General features: G+C 38.7%; 1 protein-coding gene across 5 annotated transcripts in view; it reads left to right on the top strand.

Moving 5' to 3' along the window:
- Positions 1 to 21,179, top strand: part of LOC105667892 (E3 ubiquitin-protein ligase RNF220-like) — a 145,596-nt gene that overhangs the window by 2,616 nt on the left and 121,801 nt on the right. For 2 of the 5 annotated variants that reach the window (XM_067349631.1, XM_012360007.2), the window contains exons 1-3: positions 1 to 757; positions 3,840 to 3,953; positions 7,242 to 7,779. In XM_067349631.1, the coding sequence (XP_067205732.1) occupies positions 692 to 757; positions 3,840 to 3,953; positions 7,242 to 7,779 (718 nt within the window). In that variant the 5' untranslated portion in view covers positions 1 to 691. The remainder of the gene's footprint in view (positions 758 to 3,839; positions 3,954 to 7,241; positions 7,780 to 21,179) is intronic. The other 3 variants (XM_067349629.1, XM_067349630.1, XM_067349632.1) reach the window with 3 other exon arrangements.

Here is a 21,179-nt window from a genome sequence, read left to right as displayed (position 1 = left end):
TGTCCACGAGGTTGCTCGCACGGGCTTGGCGGCATCCTCTCTCTCTCCCTCTCTTTCGCTTCGCCCGCTCGTACCCCCTGTTCTGTCATTCTCTGTCTCGCTCTTCCCCCTCTCTCTTCTTTTTCTGTCTTTCTCTCTCACTCTTTCATTCACCTGACTCTTAACACGAGCAGGCGTTACACAGCCTGCACGGGGGTGATACCGATCGCCAGTCGAGGTACTGGTCGCGGACACCGCAGACACGGTTGAGGTTAGGTCGACGGACCTGTCGGTGTAGTGGCGGGACGCGGCGCGGCGGATTTGAATTTTCGAACTCGGACACTCGCGCCGTACTACGTGGGGCTCTACCGGGTGTTATACGTCAATTTGTACGCGTACCACGATCGTACGATCACGGACATTCTCTTCCAGGAGGACGAACCGTCGTCTTTCTGTCAGACGACCGCGCGGGTTTGTAATTATCGTCGTCCACGATTGACAGCCGTTGCACGCGTCTGCAGGTTAGGTTAAGCAACGTTAGGTCGACGCGTGTTTTTTGAAACAGTGAAAACGTTTGAGAGGATGATGCACCGCGAGTTTTTGCCTCCGTCATCACCGTTGTTAATGTTATTGTTGCTAAAGTTATTGTTCTCGCGTCTGGTGGAAACACGCAGCGACGGAGACAAGCAGCGGGCTCTGTGAGGTTCTGTGAATGTTCTCGGACAGCCGCACGCCGCGGCTAGCCGCGCATCAGTTTCTCAGTGCACACGAGGAAAACGTACGCGCACTGGTGATCAACATGTCATTTTTGCGCCCGGAAGCGCCGCGTGGATTCCCCTCAATTTCGCGTGCCGACTCGCCGTCGAGTCCGCGTTGTATCGCATCGTGCTGCGTCGCGTGCGTGTCCGTCGTTTCGTCATTTAGGCAATGAGAACGTCGTGGCTTGAATTTGCAGAAATTTCACTCTAGGAGTGGATATTGTCTGCCTGATTATCTGAAATGTTTCATTTGTTTACTTTCGAAAACAAATAGTATATGTAGCAAGTGTTGCACATTAATAGCGATAAAAATATATGTCAATTGTTCGACTTTTGTATAAAAAAGCGGACTTTATTAAAGTTTTGCATACTTTCGTCAGAGCACAAATACTGTAACAAAAGTGACGCGGAGTAATTACGATGAGAATTATGTTGTCGGTTGAATTATCGCATAAAAGCATTATTTTCGAATCTATCTGTATTTGTCATTATTCGGAATTTTGTGTGTATTCGCTTCGGATTACAATTGAAATAGTAAAAGTACAGTGAGCAGATGGGAATATTGTCAGTTACAATATCGGGAGAATGTTATTTTACAATAGACTTTATTATGTATTGGCGTTCTTGTTCGTAAAATGTAAATGCAATTGATGTCAAAAAGTGATATATTGCTTGGGAACAAATATTACAATTGTTTTAAAATTGTGAACATAAATAATGTGTTAAGAATAATGCTCGATTATGATTACACTGAATTTTGCTAACATCTGTATTAACTGATTAGATAAATATAAAATTGACAGTTGTGAATCGGTTAATTCATGAATGATGTCAGTGTGATTCAATATAAAGCAAAACACTTTAATCAAATTTGGTAATATGTAGTTTTTTTTATTATTGAATCTTTACTGGGGATTGCAAAATGGAACGAAATGTGCAAACAATACAGCAAACATAATATAATATAATATTTTGTCAAAGACACGAAATTCTGCAAAAATGTTGCGTAAGTGTATTTCAATACGCAGAAGTGATAAAAAGATTCAAATGTGGAGTGGACTCCGAATCTGTTTGCCTAAAATAACATTTTCAATTAGTTGTCACTTGGATTATTCTTATCGTATTACGCACAAAATGATAAGATGTTGAATATTCATTTATATTTTTAGTATTTTGACTATAATTTATGTAAAATTTATTACAGATTTATAAAAATAATCTCTATAATTAAAATTATTGAGTCCTTTTTACATTATTGGACAATTTGGAGTATTATTATTTTTAACATTTAATTGCTATAGGAATATTTTTATAATGCTTTTTTAACTTTTAATTAACAATTTTTTGACAATGTATTGATAAGAACAACAAAAAAGTTGTCAAATTTTTTGCTAATTATAATGATAATGAATTGATAAGAATGATCAAAAGAATTCAAATCTTTTGCTAATTGTTCACGGAATTTGCACATTAAATATTAAACTCGATTGTTTTAGAAATTATTTGCATACAATCTTGCTGACATATTCATTATTTGTTATTATTATCAATGTTTTTCGCACTCAATTTTTTAGCGGCAAGCGCTCGCTTAATCGTCCGTCGCGAAAGAAAAGATATGACATCGATCGATATAATTACTCGCGGATCGAATTCGATAGCTTTCTGGTTGAAAGGTTGAAAGGTTAGAAGTAGCAGAAATTGTTAGCGGGTCGAAACCCAACCCAACGCCAATGATTAATTGACAATCGTGATAATTAATGATACACGCGGTATACCGCCATCCCGGGTCTTATGCTATGACACGCTGATGTGTTCTATTAAATTGCGTTTTGTGGAAGAAAATATCGAGTGAGTTACGAGCAGATTTGCTCGTATTTGTCTATTTTTCAAAACTAATTACATTAATCATTATTATATTTGATAAAGCAGTTGCAATTGTTGCAATATATTTATACTGTTTTACATTATAAGTTTTTAAAAATTTGGCTCAGAGAGAAATTTTTATTGCTCATTCTTATTTATTTATACTTTAATTAATTTTTTACGTTGTAAAATGTTGTTTACGTTGCAGAATGTCGAACAGAATGTAGAGTTAAACATTTCGAGAATTTGTAATAATCCGATTTTTTATTTGACGGTTTAAGTAAAATAATAGGACTTTATGATTTTAAATATTAATTGAAAAAATGTATAATCAAATTTTAGAAATTTTATTGAATATTGTTCAAGTAAAAAAAAACACTGAATTTCTTTATACGAGCCGTTTGACTAATAATGACACAAATAAAAGCGCTCTAAAAGCTATGTTGAAAATGCAGTTATAATATTGTCACAAAATTATTGAATTTTTATTATAAAACATATCAATAGAACGTGTCAGTTGCTAGTGATTTTTATCTTGTTATTATGTAATTAATTCTTAATGTATTTTTGCCATTTTGTAATTAATTAAACTGTGTTCGCGTATCAGGTGTCAATATAAAATCGAAAGAGAATATAATTTCATTTTGCTCGAGAAACACGACGTAATTCTCATCGATGTAATTAATGCGCCACGACGTAATTCTCATTGACGAACGAGTTAATGTATTGAATTCGCTTCTCGATTGGTGATTTACAATTTCTAATTCCACATATTTTTAAATTATAAGATTCGAATTATTGCAATCTCGTTTTAAGCAAAACCATTTTTTTTGTAGTGGAAATAATTTAAGAAAATTTATTGCTTTAAATTTATAAGAAAACATATATACATTAAATTAAAAACTGCATGACAAAATAAATGAAAGAAAGAGATTCACCGATTGAGAAGCAAATCTAGATTGTGCGACAGATGCTATATCTAATTACAATCATATCTACCGTGACAGTTTACACTGCGAAAGTCGGATTAATTCATGGATTCAATTAATAATAAATAATTGATTAGCCAATATAAATGTTATCGGTGAAGTATATTCGATTATCGTCTTCTTACCGGCCGCGCTTTCGCGATTTACAATAGTTTGTGCGAAATTCTCTTCGTATCGCCGTCCGTATCTAGAAAAAACGATAGATACTCGACATGACAAGCAGGGTAGAAAACGACGACATATGTTTTAGATGGATAATTCTGCGTACGTACCGAATCATCTACCACCGCCGTCTTTGGTTGTATTCTCGCAGGCTGGAGGGTTACCTGAGGCCCTGAGAATGCAAAGACCCTTCAATCCACAAGTTAGTGTCCCATTGTCCTTTACCCTACGCCTAAGCAACACTATCACTTTGTACTTATGCTGTATCTCGTTTATCCGCAATGTGCTGAAATGCGATTTAATCCTTTGTCTTTCAAATGCAGATTTTGATGTTTTTGTGTTATAGATTTTTTTTCTTTTTTTTTTAAGAAAGTAATCATGTAAATGCATCATGCGATTATTCGAAGCGTATTATTTTTGACTTAATTTTTTGTAAATTACGTAACGTAAACATCGTGTAGAAGTTCAAAAATTGGTTATTGGATACGTTAGTCTAATTAATTTTCGTATAATTTTTAACCACATCAAAATCGATGAATGGAATTTATCGGAGAAGCTGAAAGGGTTAAATCACTTTCACGCTTGCATCGCATATAACGAAACTGCATCGCAGTAATTCGAGTATATCGTATTCGACGTAACGTGCGTCATGATTTGGCAGAAAAACAACTTGAAATGTGTATAAAATAAACAAATAACACAAAAAAATAATTGCTGGCATTGATTTCAACGAGCGCGTCAGATAGCTCGAATTACTCCTATTCCGCTGTGCATGTCTGCGCCGCTTTATTTTTGTGCACACAAGTACTAATTAATGCACGCAATGAATAGAAATTTGATTGTGTGCGTTTGTATAAATGTGAATGCTCGAATAATAGTATTAAGTCTCAGTGTGATGCGCAACTTTCTTCCATCGAAAAGCAGATTATTGTTGCGTTTTGGAATTTGTTTAAAGATAATGAATATAAAGATAATACAAAAAATATTATCAAGAAAGAGATATAAAAATTGTTTAGTTTATCAAATCTTTATATTTATTAAAAGTAAAAATATACAAATGTTTGTATTCAATTTATTCAAAATTCGGAAGAAAGATATATGACAAATTGTGCATCACTGCTGTGTCTATAGTAAGTTGTGTGTAAGCATTAATTAAAAAAAGAAATCAAGTCTATTATCAATGGAATACAGTAAGTATTTTCTTGTGATAAGAAATTTATATACGGTTTAATATAGTTATAAGTAGTATTCACAGAATTGCCAAGTATTTATTAATTCTAAGAAAATTATGAATAAATTATTTAATAACATTTTAATTTAAATATTACGTTAAAATACGAATACGCAAACATACACAATTTGCAATTTTTATATATGTTTTTAAAATAAATTTTGTATAACATTATTAAAATGTATCGATAATAAATTTGCAGAAAATACCGTTATTAAACTTCCGATAATAACAAGACTCTTTTAGGAGATACGATTTTATATTACACATATCTCTATCTCATAACCATGATTGCCGCAAACATTTAACGAACGAGCACCGCGGTTAATTATAAGTGTATTCCACAGCGTTTTTTAAATGCTTGAATATTTTTCATACGTGCGGGACATCAATCGGGACCGGATAACGTGTGCAGATGCGGAACGATAGATATAATGGGCGGTAGAACGAGGGAGACAGCGAGAGAATGGGTTGCATCAAAATTCAGCATCGTTAAAAAATGAGATAATTTCGGGGCGAACCTAATTGCGGTGGCGCGGTGGCAAAATACGCTCGCATTTTGCCGCACGCGGGAATGAGCGAAAAATAAAAAAAGAAAAAAAAAGATTATTGCAAATATGCAAGCGGCGCGCGTCGCCGCTCGTGAAAAAAGGGCAGGGGCCGCAATTAAAATAATAATGAATACCTAATAAATCACTGATTGGACCGCGGGCGCAAATACGCCGGGCTGGCGAACGCGGACCTCATTTCCCCGTATAAAAGAATAATAAACTAATCGCGGCGTACTAATACCCGCGCGTGTAACTCATCGCCCGCGTCATTATCGGCCGAATGAAATGTTTATCCGGAAACCAGCTGTCCGTTCTCGCTGATGAAATCATTTCGGCCTTCCGTTTTGTTCCCTTAGTCGCGCGGCATGTTGATGAGCAACGTAAATTTCATATTTTTATACCGGAATAGATTTTATCCGAAATTCTATAACAATTTCATATAAACCATAAAATTGCGGAATTAATGATATTCCAACGTTTATGTCTGCTAGAAAAGTGTGCGCGATTGAAGAAAGATACGCTATAAATTTTCGGAAATCATATCAAATATGTATTTTCCTTAATAATTCCGCTTTTAAAACCAAATATTTTGAATTTGTACCCTGTAAAAAATGGGATTTTTTTATTTAAAGAAAAATAATTTTATGAATACTTGTGAAATATGATGCTACATCGTGAAGTACTCGTGTCGGTAATTAGGCATTGAAAGACTCGCGTGTTGCTCACGCCATTACGTTTTCCGAGAAGTCGAGACACAGGAGATACAATGCATTATTATTACTTTAGCCGCGTTTAGTACGATCCGATAATTCTGGCATTATAAATGTTACAAAACCCAATGCGTAGCTGCTTCAGCCGAGCATTCAGTATGCGGCTTAATAGACTCGTCAATCACGGCGAATTGAATGATACAACCGACACACGCGAGGGTGGAAGAGAGCGCCGGGAGAGAAGAGCTGCAGGTTTTGACGGATTATTATAACACAGTGGTTTCGCGTTATTAACAGTATACCGCCACGCTGCTTTGATATTATATGCCATTCAGACGTAGCTGAAAGCGCGGAAATGCATGTTGCAAATGAGCTATCGAATTACGCGATTCAAACATTTTTCCGCTCATCGCATATTCGAAATAAAGTTATCCCATCGCGTCCAATAATGCGAGCGCAGTTTCGGAGAGTAAACGTCAAGAGTTCTTTTGTATAATGTCAGTATCATCAGAATCAATAGGAAATTAGAGATATACGATTTCAAGCTAACGACTTATGAATTGACTGTAAAATTTAATAACTAAATGAAATTTAAGGGATTTAAGGAATATATTTATTAAATGAGGCTACTCGCTAGTCTTAATATTTAATTTTACATTAATATTAGAAGTATTCAATATGAACTGTCTTAATTTGAATTCAATCAATCTTTTCTTATAATTATTTAATAGTAATTTGAAGAATATATATAGGTACATATGTGAATATATATGATCTATTTGAAAAATTTTCAATTCTCACGTAACATAGTTTCCTTCTCTATTCGGTACTGATCAAAAATTACTAACAGTTAATTGGTTAACTGTTTCTCTTACATTACTACGACTTATGTTTTCCTTTCACTAACACCAGTAACACTTTCGCGATTTAAAAATGAAACTATACAATTATACGATTACTAGCATCTTTTACAAATTTTTTCTTCGTGTTTATTTCAGGTGACCGATTCGAAGGAGCTGCAGGTGCCCTTCAGCACGGCGGCATCGCTGGGCTACGGGCTGCATCACATGCTGCATCTGCCGCCGCAATTCCTGCACCCGCTCGAGCATAGACTGCCCTTCGGCGGCTTCCGGCCCCTGGTGCCGTCCGCGTTCGCGCCCCCCAGCAAGTGCCTCAAGGTCGAGACCGGGAACGGCGCGGTGCCGGGAAGTGGCGGCCTGCCCAGCATCGGCTCGCTCTCGAGCATGTCGAATATGTTCTCGCCCTCGTCTCTACCAGGCGCCGGCGGGGGTGCGGTGGTGTCCGTTTCGGGTGCGGCGGCCGCCGCGGCCGCCGCCGCTGCTGCTGCCGGACAGGAAGTTGGCGGGCCGCAGAGTCCGGCCGGTTCCGCGAGCCGTTCGCCTACCGGCACCGGTGGTACCGGTTCCGGTCCGAATCGTGGTGCGACTCCTGACGAGGAAGACCGCGATGCCAACGCCACACCTGGATCCGAAAACACCGAGCGATCCACCCCGGAGGAAGGACGACCGTACAGACGTGAGTACAATTCAATGCACGGTTATCACTTTTTTTTCGAACGAATAATGATCAACGTAAAATAGCATTTTTTAATCTAAATTTTTGTTTAAAGCATCAATCTTCGATCAATATATTTATACAATTTTTGGCTATAATACTGGTTACTTATGTTGATCATTCTCGTTTCTTTGATAATATTAATGTTAATATACATTGTGCGTTTATTCGCTGAGCTTCGTTAACATTAACGAGACATCGCTTCGAGAAAATTATATCGTCGGAAAATGTCTTCGTAACATATTCTCTAAATTATCGTCATCATTCGTGAGATGTTATTATAGACAAAATTTTTCTAAGATAAGCACGCGGATTTGCTCCGTGTATTTGCGTGAAAGTCATAAATTAATATCTTATTTATAAACATTGCTTTTATGATTATCCTCATCAGGACTATATACCAAATTCTTTACACTTTCAATTTTGAACATAAAGAGTACAAGCTAAAATATTTTCTTTTTCAAACGAAGAGTTAAATATTTATTGTAAATATAAATCAATAAATATTTACTGGTTGAATCGACGGCAGCGATATTCAATACGTCATTTTTATAATAAAAACGTTAAATATTCTATCCATTGGATTGTTTTATCGATTTATCTCAAATGTAACTTAAGTTTATTTCACAATTATTTTATACTATTCGCAAAGTTATTCGCATAGTTTATTCCATTATATCAAATCCAGAGCTGAAAAGCGTACGGAAAAAGCGGACGGCGGCTTGGCCGTCGAGAGAAAAATGGATGGCTCTATCTTTCGGTAATTAAGACAACGGCGAAAAATAAACAAACGCGCGGCAAAGAGAGGACGAGCCCTCTGCGCGCGCGCGCCTCTTCAGGGTTGTTCACGGCGCAGCTGTTACGTCGCCGGGGGCTCAAATAAACGACTTAGGTAGATTAAGCATACAAATCTCGACGATTCTGCTCCTCGTGTAGCCGGCCTTAACCCGCCCGTATGCCGGGGTCAGCGTGGAAAAATATACGGGGTGTCCACCCCGAGCGCTTGCGAGACTCGAAAAAGATCGTGCTCTTGAACAATACGGAGTGTGTTTCTCTTTCTATTTTTTCGCTTATCTCTTGAGATATATGTCCGGTTGTATACATTTCGAAAATTTTGGATACGCAGCTGAGTTTATTTAGCAGGGAGAATGTTTATGTATATTATTAAATAGAATTGCTATTTAAATAAGAATTTGGAATGTAGTTCTGATAAGGATAATCGTGAAAACAATTTTTATAAGTAAGATATTAATTTATGACTTTCACGTAAATGACAATAATATTTCTTAAATCTCGTGAATTGTAGAATTTGGAGCTATTTCCTGGTATTTTTATGAAGGAAAAGAGATAAAATATTCTCATTCAAGATAAAAATATCGGACCGCGCACCAAATCGAGCAACTTCGTGAGAAATTGTACACTTCTCGCTTCTCCGCGCAAATTAACCGTCGGCGAAAAAGCGGGCGATGGTCATCTCGCGCGTCCTACCGTCTCTCTTTTCATCGGCTAATTTTCGTTTGATTGCGAAAGAGAAAAGGGGTTGGAGGCGTACGGAAAGTCTCTCCCTTCGCTTCTATTTTTTTTATTCCCGCGTAGTCCGACGCGAGGATAACGACGCCCTTTGACCGCGTCGCACCGCACCCGCTTCGATGCGACGTTAGCGCGTTGCTAATTAGTCGATACTGACTTTGTGGCGATGCACGGCGTGTCGCGCAACAGGGGACAGTCATTGCGGAAAATTACTCGCGTGATTGTGAGCGAAGAGTCAATTTTAATTACGGAAATTGTTGCACGTGCGCGCGTTGTCTCGCAAAGGCATGTTAGTCGTCGTTTACTGATAAAAATGCTGCTTTGTAAATTTTTTGTTGAAAGTTATAGTCACCTTTGTGTCGATTATTCGATATTTTAAGTACAAACGATGAAATATTCTCCAACGTTGAATTGAATCTTCTTTTCTCTCAGCAATCTTCTCGATATATTAAAATTTATCGCTGACACGAGTCAGTGCCAGAGATATTATTAACGTACTGTTTGATATCTCGAACGTTGACGCTATTGTACGAATTGGCCGCGCACATATCTATTTTATACTCCATAGTGTGGTATTTTCATTACACACTCACGCCCTTTTTGAACGGCCTCGTGAAGGGACGCGTATAGAGACGTGGTTGACATACGCTCGCGCTCGTGCTTCATCGCTATTTATGGCAAATAAGCATACGCGACTGTATCGTGCAATTTACATTGCGTTTATTTGACTCTAATGGCGCGGCAAAAATATCGAGTTAATATTGACTTGCGTCTGTAACGCGCGTGTTTAGTCACGTCCACAAGTTGCTATAATCAACTATCATCGTTCCAATAGTGATCGTTTTTGAAACTTTGTTATTAATAGGAAAGAACAATATGTTTTTGCGTGATTCTAAATCCTATCTTATTGCGAGCACTACAAAGTTATTAGCAAATATAAGATGCTGTTATATAAAAAAATATAGATGTTAACAATGATGAAACGATTACATTTCTATGGTGTTTTAACAATTTTTATATAATTGAATTTAATTATAATTTTCAAATATTGCTTACATATTACTTAGTATTCACATACATAAATGTTCTAATGAGAGTACGCACATTCACTTTGTTATTGCAAAGACAAGTTCTCTCTAATCGCCATTGTAAAACCGCCGGCAACTTTTGATTACGAATCGGAATAAAATCGCTCAGCAAATTCGTCCGTAATCAGTTCGCCGGTGCGGAGAATACCGGCGGACAAGTAATATGCGCATTGTATCGGTCGAGCTCGCATCACTCCCGCGAACGTATGTACAGCCGTTGCATCGGGGGGATGTGCGGTGTTTGGCTCGCAGCCGGGGGTTGGAGTGTGCAATCGTACCGTTTGGCAGCCTGTTTGAATGTTTTGCGACGAGTTTATTCGAGTTATCAATTTCCTGGCAAATATCTGCATTTCCGCGCACCCTCGTTCTCCCTCTCCTTCCCCTGTCATTCTCCGTTCTCCGCACCCCCGCCCGCAATAGCATCGCGCGATATTGTGGCCTTGTCAAAGATGCAAACCGAACTTACCCGCGGACACCGCGCAACTTGCACGGTGAATAAATAAAATGTATTTGCAATTAATTAGATTTTATAGATTAGTCGAATGTCAAATAACTTGACAAAGCATTACGTGCAAAAATATTATGTATATATATATACGGAAAAATTATTTATTTATGCATATTTATTATAGTAACTCTGAACCATCCTGCACTTGGAAAATGTCATACAAATATTTTTTTTCTCGCTGTATTTTTCAATTTTATATGTTTTTATTATTTGTTACGTTTTTAATTACATTTCGGAATTTGCAATCCTTATGTGCGTCACTAAAATTGTATCCATATGAAATATGGATATATAACAAAAAGTTATGAAACAAAGTTCAAAGGATATAAAGAGTCATCAAAAATCATTGATAATTTCGAAAAAAAATTGCAGTGCTTGTTTTCGATATGCGCGGTCGCTTTAAAAAGACACTTTCCCGCGTAAAAGCGCGTGGTGCACCGTAGGGGCGCGGCACATGAAGGGCCGAAAGGCCGCGCATGTATTAGCGCGTTATCCGCGCGTGTATTTTTTTACGCGCGCATAAATACACGGCGGTAATATAACATAGGGACGCCGCTCGTCTCGACGAGGGATGACGGTCATGAAACGGCGGACATAAACCGGAAGTGTCGTGATTTTTAGCCCGCCGCGAATGTATGACGTCGTTTTTTCGGTTTTGCATATTTACGTTCACGCAATTTTCCGTGAATCTCTCAGCGAGAATCATTTTTGCGCACATCGTTCAATGCATATACATAGTGAAAATTCGAAATAGAATTTCTTGAACAAAACTTGCTTACAGAGTTTATTCATTTTCATTCTATTTCTAACAATAAGTGCTGCTAAAAATCTTAAATAATCTTTATTTACACTTAGCATCTAATCTAATGGAATAAATTATTTAATTTTTTTTTTAAAATGCTTTATATTTTCACAAGAATTTCATAATAGCATCCACTAATATCACAAAATTGCACCGCCTAAAAGTTTTTGGAATTAAAAATAAAAATATGCCGCAAAAATTTTGCCTTAGAGCTTTTGTTATCGTCATCGCGTTGCTCGCGCGTATAATGCGAAAAACTTGATTGCGAACTTGTTCTTTTCAACGTATCTCGTTTAATCGTATTTTATTACATTTTCTGCCCTTAAAATAAAACGCTATACAACAGAATTATGTTTCTTTAATTCCGAAAATTTTTATACGCAACGATTTTGATATTATCACAATATTATTACAAAATTCCTGCAGCAACATATCAGCGCGTATATGTGCAGCTAGCGTATAACAATAAAATCTCAGAATTATTTAGTAAAGTAAGTAAACATGACATTGTGTTAAAAATGAAACTTTTCATTCTTTTATTATATCATAAATAACAAAGTAATAAAATTAGTCTTTCAAATTATGTCGCAAAGTGCATATATGAAAAAATACATCGCCACTAGGGAAAAGTGTTAAAAAATGATTGAAGTGTAATATACATGCGATGCATCGCTCATTATAAATATTCAGTACTAAATTATTACTTCTTGAAGAAAGCAGTTAGTATCGTGGCCGTTACGACTGTGTCGTATGTCATGGATAAAAGCCCGTATAAACGTCAGTTGCGTCAATCATTCTTTAATGGGAATGAATTTTCGCCGACCGCCACTAAATCACTATTGGCCAATAACGTTTATCGTTAACGAAACACCGCGTACGTCGACACTGAATTGATGTACCACTTCGCCAATGAGATATAGTATAAATACTCGCAGACGTGATGCTGCAACTATGTTAAGCAATCGAGCGAGCGGGATAAAATCGAATTTGCATGTAACGCGCGTAATTGCTATAGCAGTAAATCGATTGAAAATTAATGTCTCTTTGGTTCATCTATCACATAATAGCAGAGCTCGTGGAAAATTGTGTAATTTTTTTGCGTGAAAGAGTTGTTTTATTGTGGAGTGTTGTAAATATCGTGCGCTGAATTTTATTAAAACAACATGGTTTATATATATTTTTTTATGATGAAAAACAATTTTTGTTGTTAAAAAATATTTTTAATATTGCGTTATGAGCGTTTAATATTGCGTCGAGCCTATCAATTTAAGTTTAAATTACATAATTACGAGGATAAAAGTCTTAAGAACTATTTTTCAAACTTTGATTTCTTAATTATTAATAATAATTTATCATATTACGATAGTATAGTTATATACGGTGCAAAATTGCGGTTTCTTACTTTTCATAAAATACTAATAGTATTTTCAACGAATCTTTCTCGCAAATGACTGCTGTTCAAACACATTCCCCAGTGCGCGTGTAGAAGTTTCTCTCATTTGTATTCTTAGGGCGAGTCGCGAACCGGCACCCACGATTTACTATCACGTCGTACGAATTATTTAGTAATCAAATTTCGCCCGCTTACCGAGGTTTCGACGATGGCACGGAAGGGTGGTCGCGTCGTTGGCCGCTTTTACGATGATTTCTCTATTTTACGGTGGCTGCGTGAGAGGACCATTAGGCAACCATCGAGATCCGGTATAAACGTGCCACGAAAACGCTTTAAGCTGCGAATCGACGGTTTTTCTTGTAGTCTCGGAAACTTTTCACCGAAAGGTGCCGGTAAACGATAAAAGAATATCGTTCGACGATATTTCTCAATAAAAATATATTAGAAAATACGCTATATGAGAGAAAAATCATGATTTAAAAAATATACAAAATATGGACTTGTGTAAAATAGCAATCGTATCAGATTTTTTTAATTATTTATTTTGACATTAAGTGACATTTATATTTTTATATACCAAGTAACATTTTTGCGAAAATCTATATATCGATTTTCGTAATGTATTTTCGAATGTGCGTCGTTGCATCATCTCGGCATAGCGGCTTTCAAAAGGGATGAATGGGGTTTGCCCGCCGATAATATGTTCGTTTCGTTATTTTTTCGTTGCTCATATCGCGACCCAGATAACTCGGCACTGGCTATGGTTGAACTAACAATTCGTTACTGCGGATTATCCAGCTGTCCGCGTCGAGAAAAGGCGAGTAACGCGAAACTCATTATGATGCAGGAATAACGAGCCGCAGTATAGATTACCGGATTACAAACGAACTGGAATTATTGAATTACAAATGATTTCTCCGATTCCTCCTCTCGCGCTATACACGATATTTTGTTTCTTCGTTATTATTTTAAGATATGGCTTTTCGCATTGGCATGCGTTTAATCTTCACTTATACGATTCCATTCGTACAGATTTGATTTCAAGATGGAACATATTCCATTTTCTACTGCACTTGCGACAATAATTACAGTCATTTTTAGAATCTGCGATTAAATTTATTTACGCTAATTAAAAATGTGCATTTGAAGCGAGTAATATAAAAAGAACATTTTTTAGAAAACTTGAAAAGTAGAACTAAACTAAAGTGGAAAGTGTTTTCATGATTGACGATTTCGTTGTAATTTAATACGTTCGATATTCTGTTGCATTTTCTACAACTGTCTGAGAATGGAATTTACATACTTCTCGGATTTTTATGAAATCGTGAAATCTTGTTTATTTGAACAATTGAAGTTCCCAAGCATAGAGCATAGATTGTAAACGATGTACTGTGACTATTCAAAGCGGGCGGACAGCTCTTTGCGAACTCTTTCGAATCGATGGATCGAAGTGCGCAAAAACGAACGAATCCACAGTCGACGAACAGTCTGTGACCCATATTACCTGGAAAATTTTTAATTGCATTTTTTTCCATCGACAAAGAGGGCCAACTCGGTGTGCCTTATAGGTCGCGCCGCGTCCATCGTGTTCGTTTGTATTCGACGCGAGCAGTTCGCGAACGAATGGCGACATTGCGAACGGACGCACCACCTCGACGCGACCAATTACCAATCACTCTCGCGGAACAATAAAGCAAAACCATGGAAAAAAATTCCCGTCAAAAGTATCGCGTTTCATATGCACCTAGCGCGCGCCCGCGGAGTCTGCGGTGGCATATAACTGTCGGGCAAAAATAAAATTAAAAGCTGAATGCTGCGGAAAAAAACGCGTCGTCGCGCTGCTCTTCTTTGTTTACAGAAAGAAAATTCGTATTTTTAGTTTTCGAGTAATTAGAAATTTTATATTGCTCATATCGCGTACTTTTCTAAGGTAATGTAAGTGCAGTTTATAGGATACGCCGGACGGTATGCGTTTAAAATGTTTATTTTCTGGAAGCAATTCCAGCACAAAATTCCTCGGCGGATGCTGGTAGAAATATCTGAAACGACTGCTGAGCACTTATTTCAAAGTGTTTTATTTTCTGGGCACAGTTTTCGTTTTATTACCTGGGAGCCACTTTTCATTGCATCGTGGATACTGTCAATTTAATGGCGCGATAATGTCTAATGGAGTTAATCCAGGAAAGCGAGCTCGGTGAAACAGTCCGGCGCAATATTAGATAACAGCACTCTATATATGTAATCGTATAACCATCGTTTCAACTTCAAAGTCGGTTATTTTAAAACGCTATAAACGTTTATCATGTGCTTCCATTTATTTTCCTCATTAATTACGCCATATTTGTCAGTAATAGATAACGGTTTATTTCAAAAATATAATTAAAGCGCATAAGACAGGATAAGTGCAACATAAACGGTTAAACTTCCAAGTAACAAGAAAACGAACGCAAAGCAGTCGTCATCGATCCCGCGGGAGTAGTTAGCTCCGGGAGACTCGTGCAAGGAAAAGGAAAGAGTCCCGCGAGAAGGGCGGGAGGGAGGGGAGGGGGGGGGGGTAAGGAGGGCGCAGGGTGGAAGGAGGACTATTCATCACGGTCTGAGTGGTGCAACTGCAAGTGCGGCGACGTGGAGTTTGCCGCGCCTCCGCGCTCGCACAGTCGCTGTAGAAAGGTGGAAGAAGCAGGTTGAGGGATGGAGAGAGAGGGTAGGGGCAATAGAGGTGGCGCAGTATTGGCGGTGTCGTAGCAGGGAGTAAAATAACTGAGAGACCGGCTGTCCTCTCCACCTCCTCCTCTGCGTCCCGGCTGCAACGGGCTAGGCGGAGCTCGCGAATGGAGCTCTATATAACCGCTGCATGTGCATTGGGCACCTAGAGACTCCTCCGCCTGCATTCTTGCGCAATAGAAACGATCTACGTGTCTTTCTTCCTCTCCGTTTCCCTCTCGCAGTCCCTACGCGCACTACGCGCGCGAGTCAACCGTGCGACTCATACGGCGACTTGGACGCGATGTCCGCAAAAAAGTAAATGCACAGTACAGTAGTAAAGCTTTATTCTTGGACCAGTTTAAACTTCATTCTTCCTTAGTGAACATTTAGTCCCAGAGCAGATGGTTGTTACGATTATTTTTTATCTATTTGATAATAATATGCTGTTCTTTGAATTTTTAACATTGATTATTAAAAGCATAACATTTTGAAATGATTATTGGAAATGAATAAGTAATACTAATATAATTATATGAGCAATGCTGCGGTATATGTAGCCAATACGGAATACCAAATATAACGCTAAATTTTAAATAATTCTCTTGTACATATAAATTTTAATTATAAGTATTTATCGCTCAATATATCTTTATTTAAAATTTTTTGGGGATTTTTGGAGTTTTTAATGGATAACAAAATTCTGTTTCGGTCGTATTTTCAGATTGCTTCTTTACATGTATTTATATAACATCAATCTAATGATAAGAAATTTTATTTCTTATTGTTACATTGAGAAGAAATGGATTGAGCACGAATGGATCTTATTGGGAGACCGACGCTTCCTTGAAAATTCATTTTATGTAATAAACTAATACAACCTTTGAGCATTGTCGGTAATGTTATATAATCGCAGACACGTTTCTATCTCAGCTGCGCTGTAGAAACGTGACCGATCCTGTACATTTGTCACTCTTCTCGTTGTCAGATCGACCACCCCCTCGTCGACTTCCACCATTCCCGCGTGAAACCACGATCGTTTCACCTTTTCCTCCCAACTACCCAGTCGATGTATCCTTCGCTCTTCATCCTCCCCGCGAGAGATAGGAATACTTTGCCCTCGAGAAGGGGTTAGTGATTCTCGCGTGCGTGTGTTGGTGATTCTCTCTTTCGTCTTTCGTCTTCTATCCCGTCGTTCCCACGCTTGTTTAACGATCTGACTCGCGCTGCCGCTAGAAATAGAAGCTCCGCCTCCTAGACCAGAAGCCGAAGGCTGGATGAGAGAGAAAGAGCTAGGAAGAGAGAGGAAGTGTGAGTGAAAGAGAGAGAGAGAGAGGGAGAGGAAGAAAGAGAGGTGTCCTCCTCCGCAACGTGGGAGGACGAGACTCCTTGCGAAGCTCTGGGCGTGGTGAGGGAGGAGCTTCCCATACTGTATACGAACTCGTTTATATCGTCGACGCTAAACGGAGCGTCTGTCGACGTCGACCAGATGCACCCGACGTTGGCGTCGACGTCGCCGAAACTATCGGAGTTTACGTAGTTCGCTTTCGTGAAAACTGTACACTATTATGTTTCATCTTGATAAGATAATCTTTACGAATATCTTGATGAAATAATTTCCCATTAAAATTATTGTGTAAAATGAGTTTTCAACTGCCAAGATCTCTCTTATCTTTAATTTTTCATTTATTAGATACTTTCTTTGAACGTATCTTTCTTGTTGTAAAGCAAACATAGGATAGAAGGATTATTATTACTGTTTACTACATTTCGACAATTAGATAATTATAGGCGGAGCATCAAATAATATATCTCTTGCAAGCTTATTTAGACTGTACATATAAACTGAAGTAGAACAAGGAAAAGATACAATAGGTTCGACTATATTACACGGCGATTTCTACACATCAGTTGAATTCAGCAGAACAATGGAACGTACAAGCTCGAAATAATTTTAATCAAAGACGTTAATTTCAATTTATGATTCACGGCGGATTCGACTGGGCTTTAACATAATTTAATGAAATTCGGTGCTAATGCAACATATTTGGCATACGTATTCCGCCGGATGGAGTAGAGTTTCGCTGTAATTTTAATTAAAAGTATTGATTTAAATTCATACTACATGGCTCTCCACATATTAATTCGATTCATTTAATGCGCGTCGTCAATTTTATTTCCATCGAGTAGTCTGCAACGCAATGGCAAGATATCTTTTAACAAAAGGGGCGCGGATCGACGTGTGAGATGCTGTTTGCGCGTTCGCACAACTTTTTTCGCATAATGATGTTATTCGCGAATTGCGAAACAACGCAAGAGAATTTAGAATATTGGTATATGCAAAATATAAAATTTACGTGGAATCTGCCAATCTCGTGTAACTTGATAAACACGAGACTTCGTAATGAATGTAACGAAGAGGGTTAATTTGGATTCGCAGTGGATCTGACCGAATTTCGAGCTTAATGAAACCCAGTAATGGTATACATATGATTAATGTACGATTTAATGGAAATTTTATTTTGCTTCGCACTGATTGTATCTTCTCGTGAAGAATAAAAAATATATTTTATATAGATAAAGGCGCATTTTAATATCAATATTGTAAAATTTTTGTCGCGTATGAATTATTTTATACATGAGCAATTAGGAGCATACAGAATTTTTCGTTTCAATCTCTTCAATCAAAGTGAATCTTGTTAATACTGTCGCACTTTCATCGTCTGTTGCCTGTAGCGAAACGAACGAAATACTTGCTAGAACGTCCCGGATAACATTTGCTTTTCCTTTGTTTCAACGCGCGAAGAAATCCCATTTACTGTTGCACGGCGTAGCACGTGCCACGCGATCGACGCGGTCGTTTTACGTGACAATCGCGCGCGGGCAATGACGAGTGCGAGCGGAGGAGGCGCAGGAAGGTGGACGTCGCAGGAAGGAGGGTTAAACTGTGCAGTTTGCCAATTTGCCGCAGGCGTCGTCGCCGGTGCGTAGGTGCGCGCCACACCGCGCCACGCCGCGCCACGTTTAGCGGGCCGGGAGATGAAGTGCGCGAACGAACGAGATTCGGCGAGAGGCCGATGTGCGGTTGAGGAGATTAATATGCGCGCGAGGCTCACACACGCCACCCCCTCGTATCCTCATCCTTCACCCTCGTTTCACCCATGTCCGCGGCTCTTGCACCGCCGTCGTTTTGCTCTTCTCTCGCCGTTTCGCTCTCTCCGGCCACTCCGCTCCGTCTCTCTTTCTCTCCATCCCTCTCTCCCTCTTGTCGCACCCCCGCAGTCCCATTTGCGAGTGGCGGCGATATATACACACGTATAAATCCAGCGGCGCGCACACGTGTACCTACGTACACCGCGGCCGGTCCCGGGCATTTAGTAATTTCTGTCACGAGCCGAACGTTCCGTTCGGAACGTCAACTCACGTGTAACTGTGGAGCGAATGGCTGCTCACGTATGCGTCGAGCTTAGCCGGCAACCGCGAGAAGAGGATGGCCTCTGCGAGAAAATTCGAACGCGCCGCCGACGCTGATGGCCTCGAGCCGCCGTCGGGCGGCCACGTCCGTGCAAATAGTCCGCGCGTGGAATATCGAAGCTGTCATCTTACTCGCAGTACAAGCGTATAGGCGATATTCGATGGTTTTTTATATAAAAGATGCTGTATGCCCGCACATCATTGAAAGACTTCTTAATATTTGTTTCATAAAGAAGAACGTTTGATTAAATACTATAATCGTCGGCGATAAAATCTAGATAAACTTTCAAATATATTTATACTCGCATAAAAACACAAGTATTTTGTTACATAATCAAATATTACATCTGTGAGTAACTTGAGCCTTATTTTTGAAATTAATTCTCGGTGGAAAAATCCGCCTTGAATCCCGCGTACGCAGTAGGACGTTTCTGATAAAGGTTTATTTCTTGAAGTTAACATTCATCTTTAACCTACGTTTGAATTAATGATTAGATATTCCATGCATAGCCGGCCAACATTGATGTTTGAACGCGTCATGGCAGTTTGAATTAGGTTTACTAGTCAATATATGTATATATGGAAGTTGTATCTCCGAATAACGCGATTGCATGCAAATTAATTTAGCTTTAACATAATTTAGATATGGTTAGTTATAAAGTGAGAGTCTTCAAAACATAGAAAGTTGAAAATAATATTCCGCGATGCACCGTCATATACACTTTCGAGATGTAAATTCTTTAGAACCATATCGTGTTTGTTATTTACACTCTAAGTTGCACCACTGCAATTTTTGCGCCACTTAAACTTTTTCGAATTATTGCATTAATTTGTTCTCATAAATTTAATAACTGAATGACGCCGAAAACAATTGTGGAGCTGCAGTTTTTGTTCCAGAGAATCCGGGGGGAGTAGATTGCGGGGCGTTCTTTCTCGGGCATTCCGAAGGCATTCCGCGCGCATTCCGCGGAAGGATTGAGAGGGCGAGCGGCGATAGCAGTAGAACCGGTCGGTCGGTCGGTCGGTCATTCGGCGGGGTGCAAAGAGCGGCAGAAATCACGCGTGCGGTTTTGCGGGCTGCGTTCCTGACCGCCGAACGCCGAAGTTCGGATTGAACTGTCACCATCAGCCCATACGCCGCGACCGCGTGACGTATATTCGTTCGTAATAACTGCGGTCGACCAGTCGAGACACTCGGTAAACGCTGTTTTACGAGTCTCGTCTTTTCTTTCTGGCGTCTCTTCGTGTAACGTTTACCGATTCGCCAAGAGTACGCTCGGAGACGTTCCGAAGCGAGTACGTCGGATACGCAAGACTTCATTTAAGTGGCTTTCTTAACCACTACGGTTTTAAAGCATAAAATAATGTTGTAGTTTGTTGTTACAAAAGACAACTGTATTTCTTTTTTTTCTGTTATAGAAATATAAGTTATTTTTTTATTTTTAAATCGTAGCCATGTTTTTTTAAAAAGGTATATAATCAACATTTTTGGATTTTGTAATTTCGAGGGATAACAAGTATTACAAATACTGTTTTTTTAACAAAATAAGGGGATGACGGCTTCCCGAATGTCACAGCTATGACCAATAGGTAGGATTATCTATCCTGATGCATACATACATATGTATAGAGTAAAAGCTTACCATCGTCGAAATTATAAATCCGATCAGATCAATACCGGGTCCCGTTAGATAAGCGAAGGTATAATGGTGAAACTATTTATCTGGTCGTTAAACCGATATTTAGCGCTGTTAGCTTTAACTAATCAACACTCTACGATCATCAGCGCTCTATAATTTCGACGATTTTCAAAATAACACGGGATAAGCATCTATCTTTATTCTACCGCAAAGGGAAAAAGTT

Source organism: Linepithema humile, chromosome 2, assembly GCF_040581485.1.
Source record: "Linepithema humile isolate Giens D197 chromosome 2, Lhum_UNIL_v1.0, whole genome shotgun sequence".
Lineage (NCBI taxonomy): Eukaryota > Metazoa > Arthropoda > Insecta > Hymenoptera > Formicidae > Linepithema > Linepithema humile.
The sequence above is the reverse complement of the archived record's forward strand: the minus strand, read 5'-3'. Positions and strand labels throughout refer to the sequence as shown.